This window comes from Aythya marila, assembly GCF_965140915.1.
Source record: "Aythya marila genome assembly, chromosome: 2".
Lineage (NCBI taxonomy): Eukaryota > Metazoa > Chordata > Aves > Anseriformes > Anatidae > Aythya > Aythya marila.
The window spans coordinates 87036327-87063537 of NC_139043.1; the positions used below are offsets into that span (position 1 = coordinate 87036327).

The following is a 27211-nucleotide window of genomic DNA, read 5'->3' on the forward strand; positions in this document are numbered from 1 at the left end:
TCTAAGATTCTTCTGTTAGCACTGCCATTTGTCACAAGAATATATTTTCGCTTTAGTTAACTTTGGACTTTTTTCTCCTCAAGAGAAATATTTTTCATGTACATTAATTAAAAGATAGTGATTTAAGCATACTTGCAATAATTTTCATTTCTCATTTTAAAAGGAAAATAAAAAGTACTTTTTTTTTTTTTTTCTCCTTAACAATTCTAGCTTTTGGTGGGTGAACCTCAGCTTCAGAGATACTATATTTTCTTGTTTACTGCCCTGTTCTATATTTGCATTTCTTGGAAATGTAGAAAAATGAATAAAATCTGAAGCCTCTGGTAGCTGAGGCACAAGAATCATTTTTTCCTAGTGCTTTTTAGTGAATGGTGGTATTCTGGATTATATTAATTCAAATGCCAAGGAGTTCATAGCCACAACAGAGAGAAGCGTACTCAGAATATGCTTTTGAACACTGGTTAGACTAGGATAGACTTAATTTATCTATCAGTAGCTAGTAGGGTGCTGTGTTTGGGATTTAGGATGAGAATAATGTTGATACCACACTGATGTTTTAATTGTTGCAGAGCAGTGCTTACACCAAGCCAAGGACTTTTCAGCTTCTCGCTCTGTCCTCCCAGCAGGCAGCCTGGGGGTGCAGCAGGAGCTGGGAGGGGACAGACCCAGAGCAGCTGACCCAAACTGGCCAAAGGGGTATTCCATGCCATGTAGGTTCATGGTGAACAATATATAGGGGTGGCTAGCCAGGGGGAGGAGGGCCGGACTGCTCGGGGTTAGGCTGGGCATCAGTCAGCAGGTGGTGAGCAATTGCATTGTGCATCACTTGTTTGTACACAGTAGTAGTAGTAGTACTATTATCGTTAATGTGTTTTTTTCTTTTCTTTTCTGTTTTAATAAACTGTTTCTATCACAACCCATAGGCTTAATTTTCCTGATTCTCTCCCTCCATCCCAGAGAGGGATGGGGGAAGGTGAGCGAGGTGTTTAGCTGCTGGCCAGGTTACACCACAACGAACACAGCATCACCAATTCCAGGAACAGTATGAGATACGGCAAATGATAAGGACATGCATCCTTGAGGTGATACACCTTTGTGAGAAAGTTATGAAGGAACTTGAACTACATGTTGACATTGCACTGCTGTGACCGTCTCCACAGTTACTTGGTTATGACTTGTATGTGCAAAACTAGCTTTCTGGATGGCAAATGCCACTTTGTACTCACTAGGTATGTGCAAGGAGCAACACTAATCCATTAAGGAGCTTTGTACTAGGCCCAGGATCTGGAAGTTCTTTGAGAGCATTTTAGGAAATGCTTTTGTGAGCGTTTTGTACAAGACTGACAGCCTGCACTTACCTCCTTGCTGCAATCGATTTAAGAGCGTGAGTGCAACAGGATACCAACCCAGACAGCTATCACCCAAAATAGAGCACGGATACCAAATACAGCTCACCCCATCTCTGCAGTTTCAGGGAATGTTTGCTCATGACATGGATATTTGAAAATATGAATCAGAGCTTGCATGCATAGTGAAGAGAAAAGGTCAAGGACTTTAGAAAATCCAAAACCAAATCAGACTTTGAAACCATTCTGGTAAAATATATATTGGGGAAGGCAGATTAAGGGACTCGATACATAGCAACTAATATTATATTTACTTGACTACCAAAAGATCATTAAGACTTGCCCTGACAATCCTACAAAGAGTCAATGTTAAATACGGAGGTGGGGAAATCACAATATGAAAATATTGTGCTGTGTGTGAACGCTTCATAAAATGACTTTCCCTCAATTGTTTTTTAAGCTAACTGAAATCTCACTAGGCACATTTGCACTTCAATAAACTTCCTAAAGTATTTTGAATATGGAAATAGGCTCTTAAACAAGTTAGTCAGTTTTAAGAATTTCAGTTTTCCTCTTAAGTCTTTTTTTTATTATTATTACATGTACATATCAGTGTGCAAATAAAACAGTGATAATCTTATTTAATTATAAAATTACCAGACTCCTGGTGGTGATGCTGCAGGTAAAGAGGTTCTAATTTAAAGGCACCTATTAAATCTGATCTTTTTTTCACCCTGTATGAAAGAAAGTAAAAAAAAAAAAAAAAAAAAAAAAGAGAGAAAGAGAGAGAAATTAGAAATTTAAGGATTAAAATTTAAAGCATTAAATTTCCACAAGAAGCAAAGGAAAATTAAATGTGTTTAAACTGGCGTATTTCCTGAGCACAGCCTGTGCCATTTTCAGTGCTTTTTCACAGCAATATCAGTACTGTACTTACAAGAAGCAAGTGTAAGGCTCAGCAGGAACGGGCAGCATGACTGCATATTTAAAAACAGATAAGAAACAGACGCAGAGGATCTTTTTATGGTGATAGACAATCACACCAGAATGTGAGACTAGTTAAAGCAATGCTAATGTTTGCAGTCAACAGAAGTTGCCTTGAAATTACTGCAGTACAAAGCCGTGTGGGAAGAGCTGTGGCTTGTGAGGCACGGCACACAGCAGTGCCGGGGCTCTGTGGGTGCTGGCTGCCGTCTCGTCTCTCCGTGCCATGGGTAGCGGTGGTGGCAGCCGCCCGCAGGGCCTGGCCACCCTGCCCAGAAGCAGGTTTTCCTCTCGTACCAGCCTTCCTGGCAGCCTAGCTAGATGCAAGACACAACTGCTGAAAGACATCCTGCGGCACAACGTGGAACTGGGAAGCGTACCTCGCTCTTGCCAGCTGGTGGGTGGTGTCACTGGACCATGTTTCAAAAGCCAAGGTGTCCCTCTCAGAGGGAACAAGCTACACATTACCAGTGGGGAACACTCGGTGTGTCAGGCTGACTCACCTCTACCGATGTGGGGTTTTACATTGGCAGAAGAAGAAGAAATTAGAAAGCGAAAAAGGAAAAACCACTGTGTAATTTCATTAGGCCTGTAAATATTTCACAAAGTAAGCAATAATTATGTCAACATGCGCACACTCCAAAAGACAAAAATCAAAACCTTTTATGATTTTCTGAGTACATTTCTTTTTATGTTTCTTAATGTTTTAATGGAAAAGTGCACGTAAAACCATAAACATTAAACATCTTAACCAAAGAGAAGGGCTTCTCTACTTAATTGCAAGGAGGGTACCAAGGTTAACTTGGCTTCAGGTATCAAAAGTACCCAGCTGGAGATAAGTAAGCACATAAAAAATAGTAGAAGACATTCAGAATACTCTCAATTAAAATAAATAAATAAATAAATTTGTGTCCTGGAAACATCCTGTGGACAAAGGAAGTAAACTATTATCCAAAAGCCATTTTATTTAGGGTAAATACTGCAAACAACCTCTAAAGGTCCTCTCCATCTAAGGGTTCCACTGCATTTTGATATGCTTGATTTCTTTGATCTATTCATGTCACAGTAGCTCATTCCATAGGCAGCTAACCTAAATTACAAGCAATAGCACAGTTGTGTTGTGAGAGATTCATCCCTCCTCCTATAATATGCTGTGCTAATCAATGAAACAGATAACAATTCTGCAGGAATACCTGTTCAGGTAGAAGCTATTAAAATGCTGTCATTTTGCATCCTGTCAAGTGTGGGTTGATGTATGGATTGCTATTAATATGGCATTAGTAATCTTTGAGATGTTCCTGCTTTTTTAAAAGATCGTGTCTTTTCCATTTGGGACCTTGCAGGTCTTAATCTGACAACCATAAAAAACTATCTAAAAGGATTACTAAAATAAATCCAAAGCCTTGACATAAATGTATATGAATCAGTTGAGCTGCACCTCTATACACAATGTCTAGATTTTATCTTAAGTATTTAAAAAACCTCTTTGCACTAAGTGCTTGTGTGGTTTGATAACGGATAGAAGTGGTATTCTTAACTTCCTTTGCAAATATCCAAGGTTGACTGAAGGTTCCTGAACATATATTTCAAAAAAAAAAATTCATTTATAAACTAGAATTTTTCAAAGGTTTGATGTTTGTATGGTAATAGGCTAAAATCTAGTTTGAATGGCATAAAAATCTCATTTTAAGTACTCATACTATCTGATAGGGAACTATCTGGCTTGCACATCTGCAGCTTTTAGCAGCCTCACTCTATTCTCCACCTTTTAGTGATGTTAACAATTTCAATAGATAAAATAACCAGAGATTACTACACATTAAAAGCCAAAAGGAAAATTTCGCTTCCAGGTACAGAAGAGCATTGCCTGTAAGCACCTTCCTTTAAAATACAAGTACAACCTCCTCAACCAAAAGTGAACACTTACCCTCTGTAAAGAGTAATAGAAAAGCAAAAATACTAAGACTTTTGCAACATGAATGTTTTTTCTCTCTCTGAAAGAAGACAACTCTTCTTTTATAACACTGCAGAATGCCAGTTAAACAGGCCAGAGTCACTAAAGGAATCCAAAATTTGGATACCCTTCTTAGAGTGCTTATATTAAATTTATTAAATTCCTTTTTTTTTTTTTTTTTTAAGAAACTGAATTTTTTTGTACATCACAAAGTTTCCGAATATTTTACAAAAGTTTTATAATCAAATTGCCTCCAAATCACAAGTGACATCAGTGTTACATACTGCACTGAGTAGTTAAATAATTACCTTACAGTATTTAATGGATGGATTTTCTTAATCAACTTCCAAGGAAAAGAAATGAGAGCATTTATTGGAGAAAGTGCTGAAATCACTAAATCACCCAGCAAGTCAATGGAACTCAGTTTAATTTGATTCTGAAATGGTGTTCACTGTATATTGAACTCTTTCTGTATTATTACAAAATTATGGTTAATACTCTACATGGATCCTAAAAGGACTACACAGTCATCACATTTACTTCCTACCAGGCTCCTTCATCCCTTATTACATTTAAAACAAGTTTTCACTTTTTCAGGCAGCATTACATCTAGTAAGAGAGGTGAATTTTGGATGCAGACCTCAGAAGTCTAGCTGGTCTTCTTTTGGTGATGGATATGGTTTTGAGCCAAAGAGCTTAATTTTAAATATATACCACATTCCATATCAGGCAAATAACACCAATACATAAATGCTTTGCTTGTGAATGTGGATGTGAAGGCTTAATAGTAGGCTATAGTTGTGTAGCTTTGAGTAAGGAGACATTTTGCAAGGTCTCTTGAGATTCCTTGCAATGGAGTCTTCATATCTATAAGGAAATAAATTTTATTTGATGTTTTTTTACCAGAAAGATCAAGAAAAAAAAAAGTGAAAAACACTTAAAAGTATGCTTTCTTAAGTCAAAAGTCTAAGATCTGATAGGAAGAAGCTGCATCCTCCTGAGATGGGAACATAAAGTGACAGACAGTGTGACTATATATACCCTGTTTTCCTGGAAAGCCAGGTTAAAAGTTCTAATATTGTTCCGTAGGGTTATAGCGGAAAGCAGAATTAAAGAGAAATGAAACTGGTATGGACAAGACTCTGGCTCCTGATTGTCCTGTAAATACTAAAGAGAATGATGGTGAATTTTGTAATTTCTGAGAGCAGCTACTTTGATAACAATATCTTCAAATGATGTGAAAAATTTGGAAGAAACAAGCAAAGTTTCATCTTCTCTTTACTTCCATATGCAGAGAAAGACAGCCAGTTATGAGGCACTTATAAAGTGGAGTCCTGGTTAATTGCTGCCATTACTGATGAATCAGGATTGAAACCTAAGGCATTTACTTTAAGAAAAAGAATAAAATCTTTATAGCTTGGAGTATTTAAAGTTCCTATGTCAACAATAATCTCATATTCAAAAATGTAATGTATTATCTGAATAATAAACGTATTTGTGCAAAAGTCAACTTCGTGAAGGACTTTAAAAGAGCCAAAGATTAACCAAAAGCAATTGAGTGACCACTGTCATACATTTTTTCTTCTTTTCTTCCAGAAAGAAATTAGTTTTATCTGGATGATGTTTTAAAGTTTCTTTTTTAACTTTCATTTTTTCCTTCTTTCATTTTTGCATAGATTTTCTTCAATTATAAATGAAATTGATGTTTTCATTTATTTTGATAAATAGTCTGCATTTACTGATCTGCTGTTTTGATAATAAGTATCGTTAGTCGTGATGCAGGTAGGCACTAGGTTCTGGAAATTTCAGTTCGGGACACAAAAAGATCATCTATTATGGGATCTTATTATTACTGCTATGGTTAATTCATTTTGTTTCAAAGTATGTCTACTGGTTTCTACTTCGGCATCTTTTCATATCAAAATGTAGTCTCTGCTGTCATCTGGAGAAACTGAAAATCAGTAAAAAATTGCATAAATAGTCTTTTTTGAAATCACCTGTTTTTCATCAGCTAAATCCCAATCATTTTTAGAAAGGGTTTTGAAAGAATCAAGATTCAAACATAAAGAAATGTTAAGGAAAAGAAGAAAAAGTTCTGTTTAGCATGTTGTTCATTGCATTAACATCCTTAAAGGGAGGATTTTTTTATTATTTTTTTTTGTTGTTGTTTTAAATGGTCCCAAAATAGACCAAGTATGAATCTGCCAACTTTCCGGGATTTCTCTCTCTCTAGAGCACAATGCAGAACTCAGGCTTATTTCTAAATTGTACTTTAAACTTGGATTAAATGTAAAAGAGAATGTTGTAAATTACAAGAGTTAAGGATATCTAGAACTCCTCATTTCAATAGAGAAATGTAAATAAACGTCCACTGCTAGGAGGGCAGATTAATTTAACATGTGATTTTTGTCTCTTGCAAAGTTTCCTTTTTCTGTAATACTTACCACATAGCAGAGCAGTCAAAATTCACTAGGAGCCACTTGTGAGGATTAAAGTTAAATGAATCTGCAAACTGAGAATAGAAAAATAAATAAAAAATATGAAAGAGAAAAGGACCCATGTGTTAATGATGCAACTTAGTCAAGTTTTCTGAATACACCTTAATGATGAGTGCATTTCTGACTTGGGGCTTTATACATAATGTTCCTACTGATATCACTTTACTTAATAACTATTGCAGTTAAATTGTCATTTCATTTTGCAGATGGAATTGAGGTTAGGTGTGGAGCTGAACTATTGGTATTCTCAAAATTTTGATCATTTGCTAGCAATTACACCTTTTGGATACCTATCTTATGCAAAAGTATATATCTCAGTATAAGCGAAAAAAATTCTGCTTTTTCAACAGTAACTGCTGAGGTTCGTATCCCAATTTCCAAACCAATTCACTACACGTTCTATTTCCAAGAATATTAACATATACACACAAAATTCACATAAAGAGACAAATGATATAGTTAGTTCAGAATCTGTGCATCACATTACTCCATAAAATTACAAATGATCAGGAAATTATCTATTTTCTTTTTTTTTTTTTTTTTAACTGCCAGGTCATTTTTTTTTAGTGGAAGTCATCTTTTCATCTAAGTCAAAAGAAAAGCCAACACAGAACAAGCATTCACAATACATGATTGTATAAATCATGGAACAAGCCAATTTTACTTTACATATGTTTAGAAATGGCATCAGAAGAAACCCAGGTAGCTACTAGGACTGAAATCATGTGGGAAACACTTTTTCTGTAGGCTGTGTTAACAAAGGCAGCAGCCATAAGCCTTAAAAAGAGATGGAGGCCTGGCAGCACCAGGGTCTGACTACTTCATGTAGCACTGTTCCTTTCTCATTTACTTCTCATAGCCTTCCCCATCACTTGTAAGAAATTAACAATTACTCTCATAAGAGATCTATCTATCTATCTATCCATCTATCTATCTATCTATCTATCTATCTCCCTGTATTATGCATGGTAAGAAGCCTATTTGTGGTTGTTAAATATTTACTCTTATGACAAATGTTGGCCCAGACAAGGGATGTTGTTTCATTTCCTTAGGAACCAATAACAATAATTTAAAATATATTCCCCTACAGGAAATTACAACAAGCTTCATTTGCTGATAAAAAAAGGGACAGAAAGAAATGCTTTATTTGCTAGGGGGGTTTCCCTCCTCTTCTTTATTAGTCCCTACCTATCAGTGCTCTGTTTAAACTTCTGGCTTTACCAAACAGTAATATTTTCTCCACTGACGTGGAAGACAAGGACTTATCTGACTGTCTGAGGGAAGCAGCAGGAAATTGAAGTATCCTTATCTAAGCAACTGAATGCCAAGTAGCTCAGCAAGGGGAGGGAGAAGGAACACGAGTGCTGTTGGGGGAATATTTCATTTAGTTCTCTTGGTTATTAAACCCCATCTGTTGGAGATACAGCTACTGGCTGCATCCTACATGACTTTCAGGATGTAAGCAAAAATCAGGCATAATGAGCTCATTAATTGGTTGGATTTTTTTTTCTTTTTCTTTTTCTTTTTTCTTTTTTTTTGATGAATTAGGGTGTTACAAATCAAATACAGCTTTTTGGACATTTGGGAAAAAGTTCCCCTTTTCCGGATGATTTTGTAAGGTACTTGGCTGATTAACTGTTAGCCTTGCCAAATGACAAACTTTTACATGCTGTGGTAATTTGCATAGTCCCAGAATGCAAGGTAAAAAGGTAAAAATTATATAAACATTGTTAGGTAATAGAATATACAGGGGTTTGTAGTGCAAGTTGAAGAGAAGCATACTCAGAGGTTCTAGAAACGCCATTAATATTGGATGTTAAAAAACAAACAAACAAACAAACAAACAAACACTAAAATTCTACAGAACAGTTAGATGTTAACAGGTTGCTAGAGAAGAAACACTTTACCTCTACTCCGTTTAAAAGATGCCTGAATTCAGGACAAATGAATGCACTCCCAGCATAGGCTGCATCAATATGCATCCAAATATTTTCCTTATTACCTGAAAAATAAGAATCGAACAGAAAATAAATTAAACAGCAGATTACAAAGCCCTGTTGATTTGCATGAAATCAAGTGCCTGAGAGATTTTCTTTGATGTTAGTATTTTCCCAGTTTAAAATTAAGACATGAAACATTGCTACTATTTGGGTTTCCATTAGTACATAAAGATGTATACATAAAACACTCCTCTTCTTCCTCCCCAGTTCTGCTATAGCAAGAGGGTCCCTACATATTTAGATTTTTCTTATTAATACTAAATAACATAAAACATTAAATAATTTTAATGTAAGAACTATTACAAAATACACTTTTAAAAGATATGTCTTGAGATGTAGTTACTGATTTCTATGATAATAACACTACTTCATCAACAGGAGCTAGACTTCTAGCTGTGCTCCCTACTTCTATCTCATGAATCATAAACAAAACACATATTTCTAAATATTTTTACTGATATGTGTGGGTACAGACTTTTGAACTATGTGAAGCAAAGTATTTATTTTCAGGACTGAGAGGAAGACTTATCCAAGAGCAAGCACTGAAAGGTTAAGAAAGGACTAGTTTTGATTACTCACTGCAGAAATATTTTAGCATATGAGCCTCTCACGTATTTTCTACAATGAAATATTCATGCTCTGCTATTGATCATCTGTATTAATTCACATGGTAACAATTCTAGTCTATGAATTGTTGGCTGAAGCCCACATAACATCCTCATATTGGTCACCAACCAATTCTGATGCATATTTTTGCATACAGAGATATAGCCATTCAGACCTGCACCTGGGCACCAAGTTCATGCACAAATTTGCATTCTTGTGAGCTACATTTTCTTCTTGCATAATATCTTGAAAAGATATTAGTCTTATCATCCACATAAGGTAGGCTTATTTGAAGAGATGTTCGAAGTTCATTTGATTATTTATTTTTGAATATATTTTGTTTGAGACACTGCTGTTATTTTATAGTACTTCTGCTCATGTATATTAACATGAAGTACACACACAGAAATGTTAGCATAAGTCTTTTGATGTGAGTAGCGTGTAATGCTTCTGCTGGCCTCCGCTGCACAAGCAGGAAGTCATTGGGAGCAGTCGGTGAAACACACTATCCCTAGGAGTACTGGTGTTACTATTTTATTAGGTCAGGTCTATAGGAATAATCTGAACAGCAAAATAATTTCTAGCTGCTAGGCAGAATACTACAAAACTTTTGTAGAAAGGAGGATTAGGAGAACACTAAGTCTCTGGGTCTTCTGCTGGAGGGCGGGGAACCTTACAAAGCAAGTCACCACCACATAAATCTGAAGTATTTTAGACTCTACCTGAATAAATGAACTAAACATCAAATCTAGGCCTGTTTCTGTGTGGCTGCTTCTGATTGCTTGTAGCTATAAATTGCCTGCTCTAAATGTAGTGGAATATATATATTGAAATTGGAATACATATGATGCACTTTGACTGCATTTTCACCAGCCAGCAAACGTGTGCTTCTGACCAAGCCTTGTGGCAGACCAAAGCTTGCCTCAACAGAAGACCATAAGTCAGAAACACTTAAGAGCCCATGACTCAGTCACTGTATTAAGTGCCCTGTTACTTAACACATTTTCTTGCAAGAAGAAAGAAATGGGGGAAAAAGGAGGAAGGACTCAGGAGAACACACATGGATTTTTGGTGAGTATTTCCCTGCTTTTTGTAGTCGATAGAACCAAGCAGAAACAAAACTTTTGGTGCAGAGGAGGTTTAGAGTTCACCTTTTCCATGATCTGCATTGCTCTGGACACTCTAACAGGCAGAGGGTCTTGAGGAAAAATTACAAACTGAAGCACTTACATTATGTTTTCACTGAAAGTATTCCAAAATGCCCCCTCAAAAAACCTTGAGGCAATGTTCTCTGCAGTCCTAATGATTTGAGACTGCTCGACCTCGTTTTAGAAAGAAAACTGTAACTGAAGGTCTCATCTCTAAGTAGCTTTATTGAATTCGGTCACTGACACTGCACAATACCCTGGAAATGACTCAGCATGGCTTAAACTGGTATCTGCACTTTTGGAAAGTAGCAGCAGACAAAGACTTACAAATAGGACCCAGCTCTAACAGTCTGTCAAAGGAGCAGCAAGGTGTGGTTCCAAGTGTTGCACAAAACTGCAGAGCCAAAAAAAAAAAAAAAAGGCAAAAACTTGGTTAGTGTTGCAGCAAATAAAATTATTAAATAAGAAAAACTGCCTGTAAAGGCAACAGTAAACAAGGAGAATAGATATTACAGGACAAAATAATTTGATTTTAGCCATTATCTATCCTTCAGTGGAACTTTTGGGAATTGATTTTTTTTCACAAAGCTTCCATGAGCTTCCATTGAGACAAATGGATAAAATAAATACCAATGCAAAGCTGACTGATGAATCAGCCATAGTGTTATATCAATGCTAATGTTATATATTTTCTGTGTTCTCCACACGCTTACCATGTGGCCTAATACCACAGAATCACAGAATGGTTTGGGTCGGAATGGACCAGAAAGATCATCCGATTACATCCCCCCTGCCCACATACCAGTCCCACATATGCAATTATCATCAAAATGATTTGCAGTTTATGCTATATAGGGAAGCTCTGAACTGGAGCAACTCAAAAGTGCTGGAATTCCTGTTGACAGAATGGATCATTAAAAGTTTCTCTTTGAATTAAGGAGTCACACAGCTCCATAACAGATACTTGTAACTGATTTATGCTCAGGGATCTGCAGCCTGGGACCTGTTCACCAGTAGCATATGTTTACTATAAATTTTGCGAAGTTTTTTCCCCAGAGAAACCTTTTATCCCAGATTCATCCTAAAAATCTGGAACCATGCTTCCTTCATCCTGTTAAGTCCTCATTTAATGTCTCCTGCTACATGACCAAAAGCAAAGGCTACATATTATAATGAAGAAAGTTTCACAGTAGTGAGAGAATATAATCAAGTGAAAATAAACTATGGTAATTTACTGGGAATATGCAGCCAGAATTATAACCCAGAAACCAGATGTACCATCTTTTGCTTTCAGTGTTTTTCCCTGTCCTTCTACATCTAGACAAATTTTGCAGTTTTTCTATTTTGTGCACATGCAGGTCCCTCTGTGAATTCATGACAAATCCTTTAAGAAGAGAAAGGAACACCTAGATGATACTTGTCCATCCACTACACCTTTCAGAAAACAAACATGCTGTCTTAGCAAAATATAGATACAAATACACATTAAAACTCCACACAGAGCATTTTTGTCTGGCAGCTCCATAATGGGCAGGTACACAGGGCCTCTGGGTTCACTGCTGGTCCTTGTCGCAGAAATAACACCGTCAGGAAAAATTTCCTGATGTGGAAATTTTTCTGATGCACCTCAGCTGGGAGGTGCAGCTGGTGGCAGGAGCGTGGGCACTGGGTGGCCTTTTGGTCTGTTCTCTTACGTGAGTAAGCACGTCTGTAGCAAATAAAGGCTTTAGGTTACCTGCTGTGGCCTCACCGGCTTTTGGCTTGCTGTCTCTCTTCTTCTGAGAAAAAATAATGTAGTGCTATTATGCCAATAGCAAGTTGTTTGCCAAATCCTCTGATCTGTTTTAGCCCAATGCCACATTCAGCTTGACATTGTATACTTTTCTATTCTTCTAGCTTGGACATTCACGTGGTATCTCTTCTGAATGGCACTGATACCTCCTTCATTTTAGGAGTTCCCATTACACAAATGCTAATATATGTGAACTTTTCCAGGAGGATTCCTGAAAAAAATCTTTTCCCTTCTTTTTTAAAAGGTGATACGCATCTACACAAAGCATTCCTGCTCTACTTAAGCAGTCTGCTTGATATCTGCCAATATTTACCCTTTTATGTGTTCCATCAAAAGCACATCCTCACTTGAAAGTTGTCACTCTCTTTGAAGCTAGTGATTTTGTTAACATTTTCACTTCTACCAGCTATTGGATACTGGAGACTGTTAAGTGTCATCTCCAGTCATATCTTGAAACAGGTCCTGTACACATTTCAGGATAAAAGTTGGTTTTCCCTTTTGGGGGTTCCCTAACTAGTCCTAACAACAACTTCTCATGAACTTTAAAAGCGTTTATGTATTTTTTTCATATTTCCCACAAAGTTGTTTGTTTGTTTGTTTTTTCCTTTCATTCAATGAAACAAACTAGTAACAGCGTATTAGAAAAGAATGACATCTTAGAAAAATAATCTGATTTTCAAACAAAGAGTCAGTTAAATTTGATGGGATTTTCATTTGCATGTTCCAAATTTTTAGCAGATTTGTGCAAGGTGAGAGATGGTTGTTTAATACCCATTAAACTAGATTTTTCAAATTTACTAGAAAATTCCATACTAACATAAATATCCTGTAAAAAGACCAGGAAATTATATATTCAGAAAGACAGAAATTTTAAATAATGCATACCAATAATATTGAGTTGATTAAATCCTCAATTACTAGAGATGTAAAACCTCTTTTTCAAGTATGCTTTTGAACATATTTGCATCTACACTGTGCCATACACAGTTAATTTAAACTTCTTCTAGGGAGCTGATTTTTTCTATTAAATTGAACATATTCAATACATATAAATTTAGGTACACTCTTAGAGGAAGTCATATACTGCCTTTCTACTGTGCAGACCTGCTTAAATGTATTCATAAAAAATCCTGAAAATATTTTATTCCTTGCAGCTCACATGTTCCCCCAATTTGATAATTACAGTAATACCCATAACCAGATTTCATTGCACTAATAAAAAATGTCGGCTATGAGAAAAGTGATTATTAAAATAAGAAAGGGACAATTCAGTATTTTTTCTGTATGAGTCTACTAAGAACCTGAGTTTGAAACAAATTCAGTTCAGAAAATGAGAAGCACATTGAATATGCAGATAACAAACTTTACTGCTAATGCATTTTTCTCCCCAGATGATCTAACCTTCATCTATACTGGGTCTTCCCATATTCCTGAGACGCTAGAAGAACAGACTGGTTACAGTGCCCTGAGGTACATTTATGAGCTCTCTGGAAGTTCAATCATTCAATCATCTTTTGAAGGAGGTTGCCTTAAAGAAAGTGCAGGATATTTAAAAAAAAAAAAAATAATAAGGTTGCTCCCTTTTTTTCCTAGTAGAACATGCTCATATGAAGTAAAATAAAATATATTTATCACATTATTTTCTACCCGAGATGTTCCCACAGTCACGAGAAGTCTATATTTCATCTTTGGCTGAACTGCAGATCTACAAATTGGGTCACAAGAAATACCATAATGAAAAATCAGTTTTTTTAAAACACATAAAAAATAGTGGTTAACTGATTAGATTGGAAAAATACCAAAATAAAGCGTGCACTATAGAATTAACTCTGCTTTTATGCGTATATTTTATAATAATAGGTTGTGGACTTTCAGATAAGATTAGGGTGAATTGCTGCTGAGTCCAGCAATTAAAATAATCATGGCAATTTCACAACAGAGAGTTACAAATTATTGTTATTACTGTTGTAGTGCAGCTAAAGTATGTTCCCTCTAATCAGTATAAGGAATATGTTGCTTCAATGAGAGATTATATGAGTTCAAAAATATGCTTAGTAATTTAAATAATGGCTTATTCTGTAAAGTATACCTCAGTTTCTAAAATAATTTTCTTGTCCTCTCTGCAGGTGTCTAAGCCTCAAAGCTACTTGTTTTAATTCTCAGAACCCACTTAAAATGACAGCATTTGCTCTTGTCAGGGCTCTCACTGCCCTGCCTCAGCACTAACCAATGAATCTAACTTAATTTGTAACCTGTGTAACACCAGGAAAATCACATTTGTGCAAGGGGTGGGGGACAGGCTGCGCGGCAGAAATGGGACTGATGGCTCAGTACAGCCTGCAGGCCTTAGCTCTTTCAGGCTGCACACTTCAAATTTGACTCAGACCCAGTTGCAAATACAAAGCAGCTAAAACGTGTGCATCAGTCATCCCAGATATTACTTTCCTGAAATCAAGAGCTGTGGCAGGGAACATGCATGAATCTTTATGATGCCTGAGAGCAATGACTCTCAATCGTTTTAACCTAAGACCTCCCACAGCTCTTTAAAAAGATGCGGACACATACTGCATAGTTTCACCACAGAGCTTTTCATTTGCAATTAACTGAAACGAGACAGAACTTTCCGTGTTCTCTTATTATTTTTTTCTCCTATTCAGTTGTTTGCCAGCTTGCGCTCATGGGAATGTCTGTGGCTTGAAGAAAACTGCAATAGTCCACCAAGCCACAGCCAATACCTAATGAAACAGTAATGATTTGCAAACTGTGGGCTAAGAAACATTGCCCTATCTGTGTGTATGTGTCTCAAGAATACTTCTTCCAAATGGCAGTCTGTGGTCAGGATCTAAGTCCTTCTGAAAAGATGGCTCCTCTGTCAGTCTAACTCTGATTTATTGTTTCCCGAGTGAGTCTGGATACAAACAGCCTCTTTCTTAATATCCTGCAGATCATCATTCAGACGAGTCGTTTCAGCTAGAATCAGAGAGATTTCGTGCTGGGCCTTTGTTCAGCAGCAAAGAGATCACGTTACAGCAGCATGATACTGGATGAGCCGGCTGAAGTGTATTGTACTATATATATGTGCCAGCTGCAATATATCAGTGTTGATTTATGATAGACAGCATAAAACCCACAGACCACTTACACACAAGGCTTGAATGCAGCGGGCCCTATTTCTGAATTCACTAATGCCTAACTTAGTGGTCTCCACATTTGGGTATCCCAATCAACACTCATCCAATGTGGAGGCCTACCTTAATCTGGGAGCATAGGACCCAACGGAGAAAAGCATTTAAGCATGTGCTTAACCTCTAGTTAATGTTTATAATTAATGACATGAACATGGCTTCAGCACATGCTTTAATGCTCCCCCTTCACTGGTGGCCTGATGAGGGGCTGAGAATCAGCCACACTTGGAAATCGCTCCTCAGTAAATCATGGCATGTTAGGCTCCTCAGCACTTGACATGGTTAAGTGTATTGCTTGCATGGTCTGCCTGCTTAATGGTATCAAAATATGTCCCTGTTCAATTTCCTCATAAGTATTTTGAAAGAGACATAATAACACAAGCCTGAAATTAAAAAAAAAAAAAAAAAAAAAAAAAAAAAAAAAAAAAAAAGAAAAGAAATACAGGTAGAGGTTCTGGTATATTGTTTGGCAGCAGTTTACACTCAACGAAGCGATATACACGTTCCTAATGCTAAAAGATGGTGGATAAGAAATAAAAGGTTCTTAAGGTTCTTTTTAAAGATAATTTCTCCCTACAAACAAACAAACAAACAAACAACAAAAAAAAAGCTGATTACCAAATCTTAAGTATGTGAAAAGGAAACTTGTAATGACCAGCTTTCTGTAATGACAGAACCTCCTTCACATCAAGCAAATGCACCCCCTGATTCTCCACTCACCTCTGCAAGCAACTTCAGTATAATGACTCCTCATTTGTTCACTGAATTTAAGAGCAGGACCATGCATATAAACCACGAAAATTTGCTTACATTTTCCCTTTAATTCCCTAGAAAACTTTTCTTTTGCTGATAAGAGTGCATCAGCTTGGACGCAACCAAGATCTCTTCATTAGGAATTTTCTCTCTGCTCTTCCAAGTCTCTTCGGGCAGAATTTCTTCTGTTAAACTTTTTGCTTTCATGTTGAATCACTCGCCTTAGTGAAGGATCAGTGAATACAGGGAGACAAGGAATAAAGTGGCGTAAGGTGTTTCCTTGGCAATGTGCATATCTTTGTCACCAGAACAAAATAAAATAGCACCAAATTACTCAAGAACAAAAGAAATGGAAAGGCTTTTGAAATCTGCAAGCCAGAAAAGGGAGCATTAATACAGTGCATGGACTGCTGCTCAGCATGACAGAGAATTAACACACCTTTTGAGTTAAGAGGCCAACCATAAGGATAATGAGATCTAGTTTAATCTAAGCTGACATGTTTTATGTATACAAATAAATGGAAGACCTGGCACAGGCCATATTAACACAGACTGAGCCTGTGCTGCCTTTGAAAGCCTGTTTTGCACAGCTAAGCAAACAGAGGAAGAAAAAAACAACAGTTGAATCACCTTTTGTAAAGGTGTTGCTGAATGCATAAAACAGAATTTTTTATTTCCTCTTGCTAAACATAGAAAGATTAATAAGGAATGAATATTTATGGGGGACAAGCTGTATTTTTTGTTAATGGACAGAAGATGAGGAGAAAACATTAACTTTCTTGTTAATGTGAGGAAACGTGATATAATGCTGTACGTGGAATTCTTTAAAATTAACAAAAAGATAAACAAATAGGACCTTATATCAAATATTATGAGCTAGTGTAACATAACAGAGAAATAAAACACACCTTACAGTGTATCTCCACGTCAACAGGAGCAGAAGAAAGTTCATGTAAGCAGCACTATAGATGCTTTGTTTCTCAATCATAGGCTTTTGATATTACAAAGCAAATGATGGGATGTGCTTGGTTATCCCAAAGACTTGCCAATTCTAAACAGCCTCAAAACTTGCAGCATACTGCACATATGACAAACACTTTTCATTCTATTCATCCTCATAATACATAAAACTAAAGGGTAATAACAAGAGTAAAAAGATTGCATATTCAAAAGGCTTTGTGAAATTTAAGCTTCTTTGTCCCATTTGGCACTTATCCATGACTGTAAGCAAGCTTAATCTGCTATTTTCTTTTTTTTTTTTTTTTTTTTTTTTTTTTCTGAAACAGTTCATAGAAATCTAAGTCACATTAGCACTTTTCAAAATGTTACCACATGAAAGAAAAGAACAATTGTTGTCAGACATGGCTTTTCTGGGGAGAGAAAAAAAAAAAAGATATTTTGACTCTGTTTAAAAAATCACATTTCTGAACATTTCTGAAGGAGCTTTTCTTTAATGGAAGGCCAGTAAAAACATATTATTGCTAGCATATTGCACCCATTTATAAGTCCATGCAGATCATGGTCTATATCAAGATACCAAGTTTTGTAGAGGAATAGTGCTTGGAAATGATCAAAACATTTTTGATGTAAGAAAAAAAAAAAAGTTAGTTACTTCACCAAACATAAATAAATAAATAAATAGAATTTGTGAGATGGTGTTCTGACCTGACAGAAGGAGTTGATCTGATGAATAATCAAATATTCTTTTTAATCAGGTACTGATAATAGAAGAACCAAACTATCCAATTGTAAGCAATCTACAACTGTTCTCTGTCAAAAACTGCAGGATTATGAGCATTAGCTACTGAGATACAAACAATTTGCTTTTTCTGGTGTACTGTGGAAGCAAGAATCTCTGAAAAGGAAAGTAGGCAGATAAAAACAATGGATGACACCTCAAACCGCCACAGCCAGATTTGCTATAGCTGACTTGTTAGAGATAAGTCACATACTCACAAATACCTGTCTGACAACGTCTAATCTTGTTGATATTTGGCGTACATTGTGGAGGTTCCTTTCTTTGCTAAAGTAGTGAGGATGGGAAAGTGGTGGGTTTTTTGTTTGTTTGTTTTTTTTTGCTTAAATTGAGATACCATCCTTTAAAGATATCGCTTGATTTGTTTTACATGTAAGTTAGAACCTGAAAAATCAAGCTGTACCTTTGTAGAAAAGGTGATTTGGAACTCAAGTGCCAGGAGATTATAATGTTGCAGGATTAGATGCAAATACAAAATTCACCTGAATTTATTCAACTGTCTAGTATAATTTCATCTCCTTTTAAAACATCATTTTTGCCCAGAAGTGCAACCAGCTGGTCAAATGAATTGCTCCTCCTGCAAAGTGCCTCTTAAATTTCAAGAATGCCCCAGATTACAGTTATTTTCATGAATGTATAAATATTTGAAATTACTCTAGCAAAGTTCACGTGTATGAAGAACATTCATGGAAACTACTGATGGGCTATTCTGCTTATCAATCCCTCTGTTAGGAATAAGATCATCTCCCCATCTCAAAAACAGTTTATGAGAATAAATCCACTGATGAATTAAAATCCAGTACTCACAAAGAATGGGATAAGACCAGAAGCTTTGTCTTCATCCAAAACTTTCTTTAGGGCTGAACCACAAACAGTAAATTTATCATCTGAAGAAACATTTTTAATCTTCACACCACCGATTAATGCAGCCCTTTCCACTGATGAATGAGCCTGCAAGGAAATGGGAAAGTTTTAAGACAGACACCTTTTATTGGAATGTAAGAAGTTCATTTGAATTTGAAAGAAAGAATCATTTATTTAAAGTAAAGCAACACTTGAGACCCTGGAACTGTTGCTGGTATGTAACATATATTATTAAGGACTGTCTCTCTTTCTTTCATATAGATAGACACACAGACAGATGGGCGCACATATATATATATATACACAGACTCATACACACATACACAAATACACCACCAGAAATCCTGAAGTATTCTTAAAACTATTGCCATGGTCTCATTCAGACAAGAATTCAATTAACCTTAGTGAGAGCTTTAATTAACTTGCTTTCAATTAGGCAGAATTGATTATGAGCTTCAGGATTTGGCTCCAGATCAACCAAAAACTACGCAGATAATCATCCTGCCTGATAATAATTTAGTTGCTTGAGAGCATATTTTTATGCTATACAGCTTTACCAAACCATAAAAATATATATGACATGATATAGTATAGGCTGATATATTGTCTTGCATGACCCATTTGTTTTTGATTACCTACTAAATAATTTGCTGTTCAATCATTCGTTTATTTTTTTAGGTAACTAAGGATTATTCTCACTAATTTATTTTGCATATAATCCATTTTATTTGGATTCTCCTACAATAATATATTATTTTAAAACATAAAGAACAACTCATAAAAGAGAAGTAAATTACTAAGAAATTTTTTAAAATGTGAAGCATAATACAATAATAATGTATTGATAATAAAAGGTATGTTTAGCCACAAAATATTCTTTTAAGGAATGGCTAAACCAAAAAATCAATCAAACAAACAAAACTACCTTATCTTTCACCTTCTGATATTTCATTAATCATCAATAATTTGAAAAATTCTCCATCTTGTCATGTCCTGAATGCTCTCATTCATGATGTCTGTGCTATTCTTGTTGATTCTTGCTAGTGCGTACAAGAGCACTTACTAATTCTGTTCTAATTAGCATGTAATCATGGAGAAGATTAACCCAAAACATAAGTTGAACAAGACTAGATGAAGATAAAGTTTCTGCCTTTCAACTTCAACATATCCATGGAACACATTTTAAAGGTAGATTTACTATTAACTTGCACCTCAATAGTGCCTCTTGTTAAACTACTTCAGTCAACTAATTAGGCACCGGTTTGAGAAAACTTGGAAGTCTAGACGCATGGAGCCTGCCTTTGAAGTGGAACACAATGTGTTTACCATAGTAATACAATACTTCATTCAAGTATACAATGGAAAGAGGTATTTTATAACCAAATTGTACAAGGTAAGAATCATAAATAAGTAAGCTATGGCAATACACTGAGGTTCTTAGCTAGTCAGAACCTGAGAATTGCTTCCTCAAGTCTTCAAAATTGTAACAAAGCTCTTTGATAACTATAGCCATTTACAATTTTAAGGTTAAAAACACCAAGATTCATTTGGATTACTAATCTTTAGGGACCTGCTGCTGACCCAGTGCTCAGCAAAGTACTCAGGAATCTCCCACCATCCTCAAGGACAGCAAGGAACCAAGCAGGAGCTGGTGAAATGAGTGGGCAGCTGCTTGAGGCAGCCAGAGGAAACGAAACAAAACAAAAGTTGATGAAGATGGTCTGAGAAAATCTGAGAACATCAAATGACTACCCTTACTTCTGTCCTGGTCCCAAACATTTGGGTGAGCACTGCCAGGGGTAGCTGGATGCTCCTCCCAGCTCTGAGGTCTCACATTCAGCGGCTCTCACAATACATGCCTCAGCCAGCACAGCCCTGGTGCTTCTCTCGGCTCCAAACCCTCAAGTAGTCACTGGGGAAAGCTTTGTTGCCAGTCCTGCTCTGTACTCATTAATACAAAGCAGAACAATTTCAATGGGAAAGAGACTTTCCTGAAATAACTGGAAGCTAAAATGATCTCCTAAGATATGCGAGATCTGAGTTCAGCTTTCTGCTCTGGGCCTCCCTACTGGTCAGGTCTTTGCCTCCTTCCTAAAGCAGTCTTGCACTGTTTCGCTCTGTTGGTGCATGGTTTTCTCTGCCACAGCATGGTTTAGGCTTACTTTCTTTTGTGGATTACTGCCTATGAGTCACGCAGGTCTGTTCTTAATGGAGAAGGACTGGCGAGCTCTGCAACAATCTGCTTTGAAAGATCAGCAATATCTTAAGGCAAATCCTTCAGTAAACATAAGATCCCCTGACCTTCAGCAGGCATGGAGGCCTGTCAGTTCTCATTTCAGGTCAGACATTTACATGGGGCAAAAAAATGAAAACAAGTAACAGGCTTTGTGCACTACGGGGTTAGAGTTTGAGACCTGGGACTGGTGATCTGCAGAACACAGACCTTTGCACTCCAGACAAAAAAAAAAAAAAAAAAAAAAAAAGAACAAAAATCCTTTTTGTCATTTGAAAACAGTTATCTTTCCTCATATATTCTTGTCCTGATGGCTCTCACCTTACAGCTGTAGTCCTTTTTCTCACCAGCAAAGTGAAAATGTACTCTTTAATTGCTTTCCATTGCTTTATAACATACACTTAGTAGTAAAACGAGGCAAACCTAAAACCCAGTCATTTTATTTTATATAATCAGATATTACTTTGAATTAAACATCAAGTGCTAAGAATTTTCCTTCTATCTCATTGACATTTAGATAAGAAAATGTCACAGCTATTGAGAGAAGCAACACTGCTTGGCCCTTCAGTAGGATTAGAGTTTTAGAAAGGTAGAAGCAGCAGAACTCATAAGACTAAAATTTGCTTTCATTAGTAGTAAAAGCCTCTCACAGCCCTGGCCTGCTGAGAATTTAGCTTAATTCAGTCTGCTAAATAGCACTCACAGAAATCAAGGATTACATATTCTGTTTTCTTAGAAGATTTCTCAGCTGGATTGATGCATGGAGATTTTGGGCTTCTTCAAGTACTATGAAAAATTTGCTTTATATTCATGCAGTTGGCTTGTCTGTGTGCATGCACGGGCACCCGTGCATGCATATGGGGGAGGATGTATGTTTGTGTGTTTTCAAGTATTCACATAAGAGGAAAATAATGTGTGCACACATGGACACACAAGCCTAGATGTGAGAAAAGTTTGTCTAGACTTACTCCACAACTGAAATTAACACCTTACTCAAATATCTTTATTTACTTCAAATAAGATTTTTTTTTCAGAGATGCAATACTTATGTGACACTGATCTCCAGATAGTTACTGTTTGTATTATGGTAGCACACATACATTCCAGCCCGCTTATGCTGTACTATAAGATTTAAACAAGCAAAACCAATTAGTCCCCTATCCAAAGAGACTGTACATTAATTCATTTGACTATTGAGATGGCTGAAGTTTTAAGTATAGACATTATGTTTCCAGGTCCATGTTTTTGAGAGGTACTCACCTGATCAGAAGCATAGGCCACTAGCCTGCCCATGATGTCTGCCTCTGTTAACTCAGGGTTTTCTGACTGCACCCGCCTAATAGTTTTTGTTCTTGCAGCAAGCAGCGAAATCAGGGTGGCCTCACTTGCACTTCCCTGTGGGACAAGTTGAAGGAAAATTCAAAAGGAAGACATTCCAAAAGAAAAGTACCATTTTCTTTTGTATGAATTTGAGAAGTTGGTAACAGAAACTGCATATGAGAAATTGTGGAATTTCATGCTTCCTAAGAGCATGCATGACAGCAAGGGAGGAAACTGTTTGACTTTTGTCTCTTCTTCCCTGATGCCTCTTTTTGTCTGCTCTCTGTAATTTCTATGCATGTTCAGTTTAGGCACCAACCTTGCAATCAGTGCTAGAAAGCTGGACTCACAGGCTTAAAGGCATGTAAAAAGACTCTCAAGAATCAGACATTGATCATCTATTGACCGATAGCAATGGCAGAGTAACTGTTTATTTCTGCTACTCTGGATCTCCACACATAAAACTTCAATTAGAATCTGACTGACAACATTTATTTCTGTCAGGCAATGTGTGTAGCTTATATGATATTTAGAGTTACCCTGGGAAAGTCAATTGCTGTGGTCAAAAGAGAAAAAGCACAGAAAAAGCAAAAAAGCTATGATTCAATATAGCTGACTGTTTTTCCAAGTGTTAGTTATATACTTTCCCTTCATCAAAAACACAGATTAAAGGAACAGTCACCCAGTATTTCTGAATTGCACTGTGACTAACAAAATATAAAGAATTTAAATTTGTATTGGATACTCTGTGGCAATAAAGATGGGGAATTTTTTATTAACTGTTCTGCAAATTTCATGGGAGCATACAAGTTTCCACAAGTTATTTTGTCTATTTTTCTCTAGAACAGGCAGATGAAACGTGCTTTAAACTGCTCTTTTAAGCTACAAGAAACATTTTGTAAGCACATGTTCATAAATGTCATTGCTTTTGGGTGTCCATATGCAAGAGAGAGTTTTTAGGTACTTTCAAAGTTGAGCAATTGTCACGTCAGCCTTCCTCTGCCAAGCACGTACCCCTGCAATGAATACAGTTGCTTCTTTTAATGTCTCATAAATATCCCCAGTCAACAAGCTGGTTTTGAAGTGATGTTTCTTATTCTGTATCAAAATTCTACCCTCCCTCTACTGAAAACCTGTGTATACATACTAATTACAAAAAAATGATTAATTATTTAGGAAGTCTTATTTCTTCCCTCAGGATGGGCCTAATTCTACAGATTTCATACAAGAAAATGATCCCGCTGAACTTAGACTTTCTCCTAATTAACACTGAAGTTAGCTGAGCTATTCATGAGAGACAGAGCTGCCTTTTACACATCAACATCTCAACATTGAGTAAGCCCTCAATCCAGCTGTAATTGAATGGAGTAAACAGGAAAAATGACAGCCCTTAGACATTTATTAAATGCATTGCCATGCTACCTTACAAATGAAGAACTTTCAAAACCTGATTTTATCTTACTTAAGCCATCTAAAAAGCTAGATATCTCAGATAGCCTAATTGTTAAGCGTGACCTAGTACAGAGAGAGATAAGGTTTATCCAGAAAGCAATAATTCTGATTTAGACAAAATCCTGGCATGAGGTGACTAGTCCTCTAAAGGTGCCTTGTGTGTTCAGTGTTTAGCTGACAAAGTGAGGGATGGATCTCACATAGTGTAAGCTTCCTGATGAGAAATTTCTCTCATCAGATCTTTGTTACCGAAACTGTTTCTGCCATGCTCAGCACACCATTAGATAAGAAACAGCTGTGAGCTAGATTATGACAACTCGGGTCCTTGGTGGCCAGTTTTCTGAAGATCAAGATATCAAGGAGGTATGAAGAATATTTTAGTCAAGAATGCCATCTGTTTGCTGAGAAGCTGTTTGGTTTTTGCTTGTTTGCTTGTTTTGGTATGTGCACATTTTGGTTTGTTTTCTCACAAGCTGTAAATAAACTCCTAAAGAACCCTGCATTACCAGAAGACAATCATAGTGGGCCTGTCTAATCAGACTATATTGCCAAAAATACCCTTTCCAGTGATTCAGTAGGAGAATACTTCTCATTTTTGCAAACTGTTGCAACTTCTTGTGGTGTTTATACAGTTTTTCAGGAAAGTTGTATGCCTGCATGAGGTTGAGCAACATGAAACCTGTGTGCACATTTTAGCCTAATTCCATCTTGTACCAGACAAGTCAAGCAGAGCAACCTTTCTAAACCTAAGTTATTCACAGTAAAGGTCACTCTAGCACCCCTGCATTTAATATATGTGAAAAAAAATACTGATACTGTTATTTTAATACATATTTAAGGGGACACTTGAAAATCTTTCAAGTATATGCATAGAAAATGACTTTATATATTTTTTCTTTGTTTTTGGAAATGTAAAGGCCTTGTAAAACTGTTAGTGTCTTTCCAAGACATATAGGGAATATATATGTTTAAGAACTGTGAACAGATATATCCATGAAAATGGCTGTAGGAAATTCAAAAGGTGAAGGCATTAATTTGAGACCTGTAAATTTAAGCCTCCACCATTCTGCAGACTGCCTGGCTGAGTGGGCCCAAGTGCAGTCTCATTCTTCTGAGGAGTGCCACAAGATGTTCTGGCATCCTAGCTGTTGTTCATCCAGGCTGGTGCCTAATCAGCAAATGCAAAAGTTCTTGTATGAATTTCATTACATGGAAGCAAGGTTGAACAGGAAAGGGCCTGCTGTGCAGCTGAATCTTGCCTCCATTTAGCAAAGCTGGAATATAACCTAAAGGCACCTGGAAATGCATTTGGGTGTCTCTTGATAGATGCATGCCTCTTTACTCTGCCTCAATTTCCATTAGTTACCTGTTTTGAATAACAGTGTTTGCAAAACGTGGTTTGTAAGGTCATTTTATTCATTTGGCACCATTCTTTCACTAAATAATTTTGAGGAAAAAATCCCATGGTTCTTGAAGTCCTCGGCTTACTGACAAGAAAGATAAATTGGGAGTGTTTCTTGCCAGACCAAAGATAGGCTGAGTCTAATTTTGTTTCACTCTTAAAATACTTTTTCTTTGCAGTTTAAAGAAAACTCTTTAAAATTCAAAGTATGTACACTTTTCAGCAGTTTATCTAGAGTGAACAGCAGGATATGTGTGCTATGTTCAGACAAGCTTCAGGAAGAAAGTTGCTTTCTCATTTTTAAAAGCTGTTTTTGTCTCCTCTTGAATGCTGTATTCTGCATTAAGTGAAGGATGATGATACCTTTCCTTTTACTGCAAGCAAACAAAGGTTGCCATGGCAAGCAGGCTCAAGAGGCGGAAAAAATATCAGTAAGAGCTGATGTTCATGTCCACCAGAGCTCTGAACTGAAATTTTCTTTCATCTTCTGCCATTTTCAAGTGTCATCATGCTCACAACAAAGTGCTTCATATTGACATAGACTTTCAGATGTAATTAAGAGCTAATTTTCACAGGCTCCCTTTTACCCAATACTACAATAATTACTTGGTATTTACCAAGGGAATGACTGGCACTTTCACACGCTCATGTTGCTTTTGCCTCATGCTTTCTTATTTATATCATTATTGTTTCAAGAGCAAGGCAAGAAGATATGCAGCACAAATGACTTCATCAGAAGCAGGAACACAGAGCACACTTTCGATTCTTGAAACTGATGAAAATGAAAATTATGGGCAATCCAGCACTGTCAGCCTGGAAGGGCAGTATTTCCTCCTGATAATCATCAGGCATAATTGCTTGCTTTCACTGGTAGAAAATAAATAACAGAGATGCATGACGAAAGCTGGGTTTCTTGAACATAGCCCCCTCCCTTGTAACTGTAATGAAAAAGGTCCTAGCGGTGGAAGCACGATGAGTAAAGAGTTACTCTGCAGACACATTGGTGTAGGTGCTGGTCTGCCCTGGAGAATTACAGCAGTTGAGTTAAATTCATGCTTGCCTGGAAAGGTGTTAAGCAGAATTGATTGGAATATGCTGTAGGCAGTTGCAGCTGAGATCAAAGAAAGAAGCCCCCACTTTTAGCATAAAGTTCAGATGTATTTTAGAAGCCTATCTCGGGATAAAACAGATTGTGCCCTCATCTCCAATCACAAGACTTCAGAGATTATCAAAGGAGCACAGAAAAACTACTTAAAATTCAGCCCTTACCACAGAAAATATCTATTTTAATTAGATGAATAGAGTGACCAAAGTGCATTTGTAGAAACATGCACTAGAGGAACAAGCCATAGCAGACAAATACAATAGTTTTACTATACATGCAAGTTTGTCCACTGACAATATATTCATTATTGCACAAATACTCTGTTCAGACATTGTAGGCTTTCATTAAGCAGTCAGCTTTCCAAAATTTGTTTTATTTTTTAAGATAATACAATTTTTGGGCTACAATGCAGTATCTAATGACAGAACCCTTTAGGCTCAAATTTTAAGCATCTTCATTTTATTCTAACTTTCTAATATTTCACTTTATTATATAAGGAAAACTCCTTAAAATCATATCAACTTATTTGAAAAAGATAAATAGATTTTTTTTTAGTATGTTATTTCTAAATATAGTAGGATCTCTGCTATATTCTTCTCCATTGCTTAATCTCTGACACTTTTCTCAAAAAAGAAAGGCTGTTTTGGAACCTGAGTGAAGCAAATACTTAAATATGTTTAACATGAACTTTATGGAAGACTTTGTAACTCCTTTTCATGGTGGTCTTTGCATCCTCAGGTATATTTATCGTTGTGAAGGGTTTTGTTGTTGTTGCTTATTATTATAATTATTTTCAAACATTAAACATTACTG

The 27211-nt window shown here is 36.5% G+C and overlaps 1 protein-coding gene across 1 annotated transcript in view; it reads right to left on the reverse strand.

Annotated features, from left to right (window-relative positions):
- LOC309875708 (fidgetin-like protein 1) overlaps positions 1–27211 on the reverse strand; it is a 78035-nt gene that overhangs the window by 21102 nt on the left and 29722 nt on the right. The window contains exons 5-10 of the mRNA XM_082755381.1: positions 22380–22514; positions 18830–18973; positions 10864–10930; positions 8690–8784; positions 6729–6796; positions 2004–2080 (exon numbers count right to left, since the gene is read on the reverse strand). Of these exons, the coding sequence (XP_082611507.1) occupies positions 2004–2080; positions 6729–6796; positions 8690–8784; positions 10864–10930; positions 18830–18973; positions 22380–22514 (586 nt within the window). The remainder of the gene's footprint in view (positions 1–2003; positions 2081–6728; positions 6797–8689; positions 8785–10863; positions 10931–18829; positions 18974–22379; positions 22515–27211) is intronic.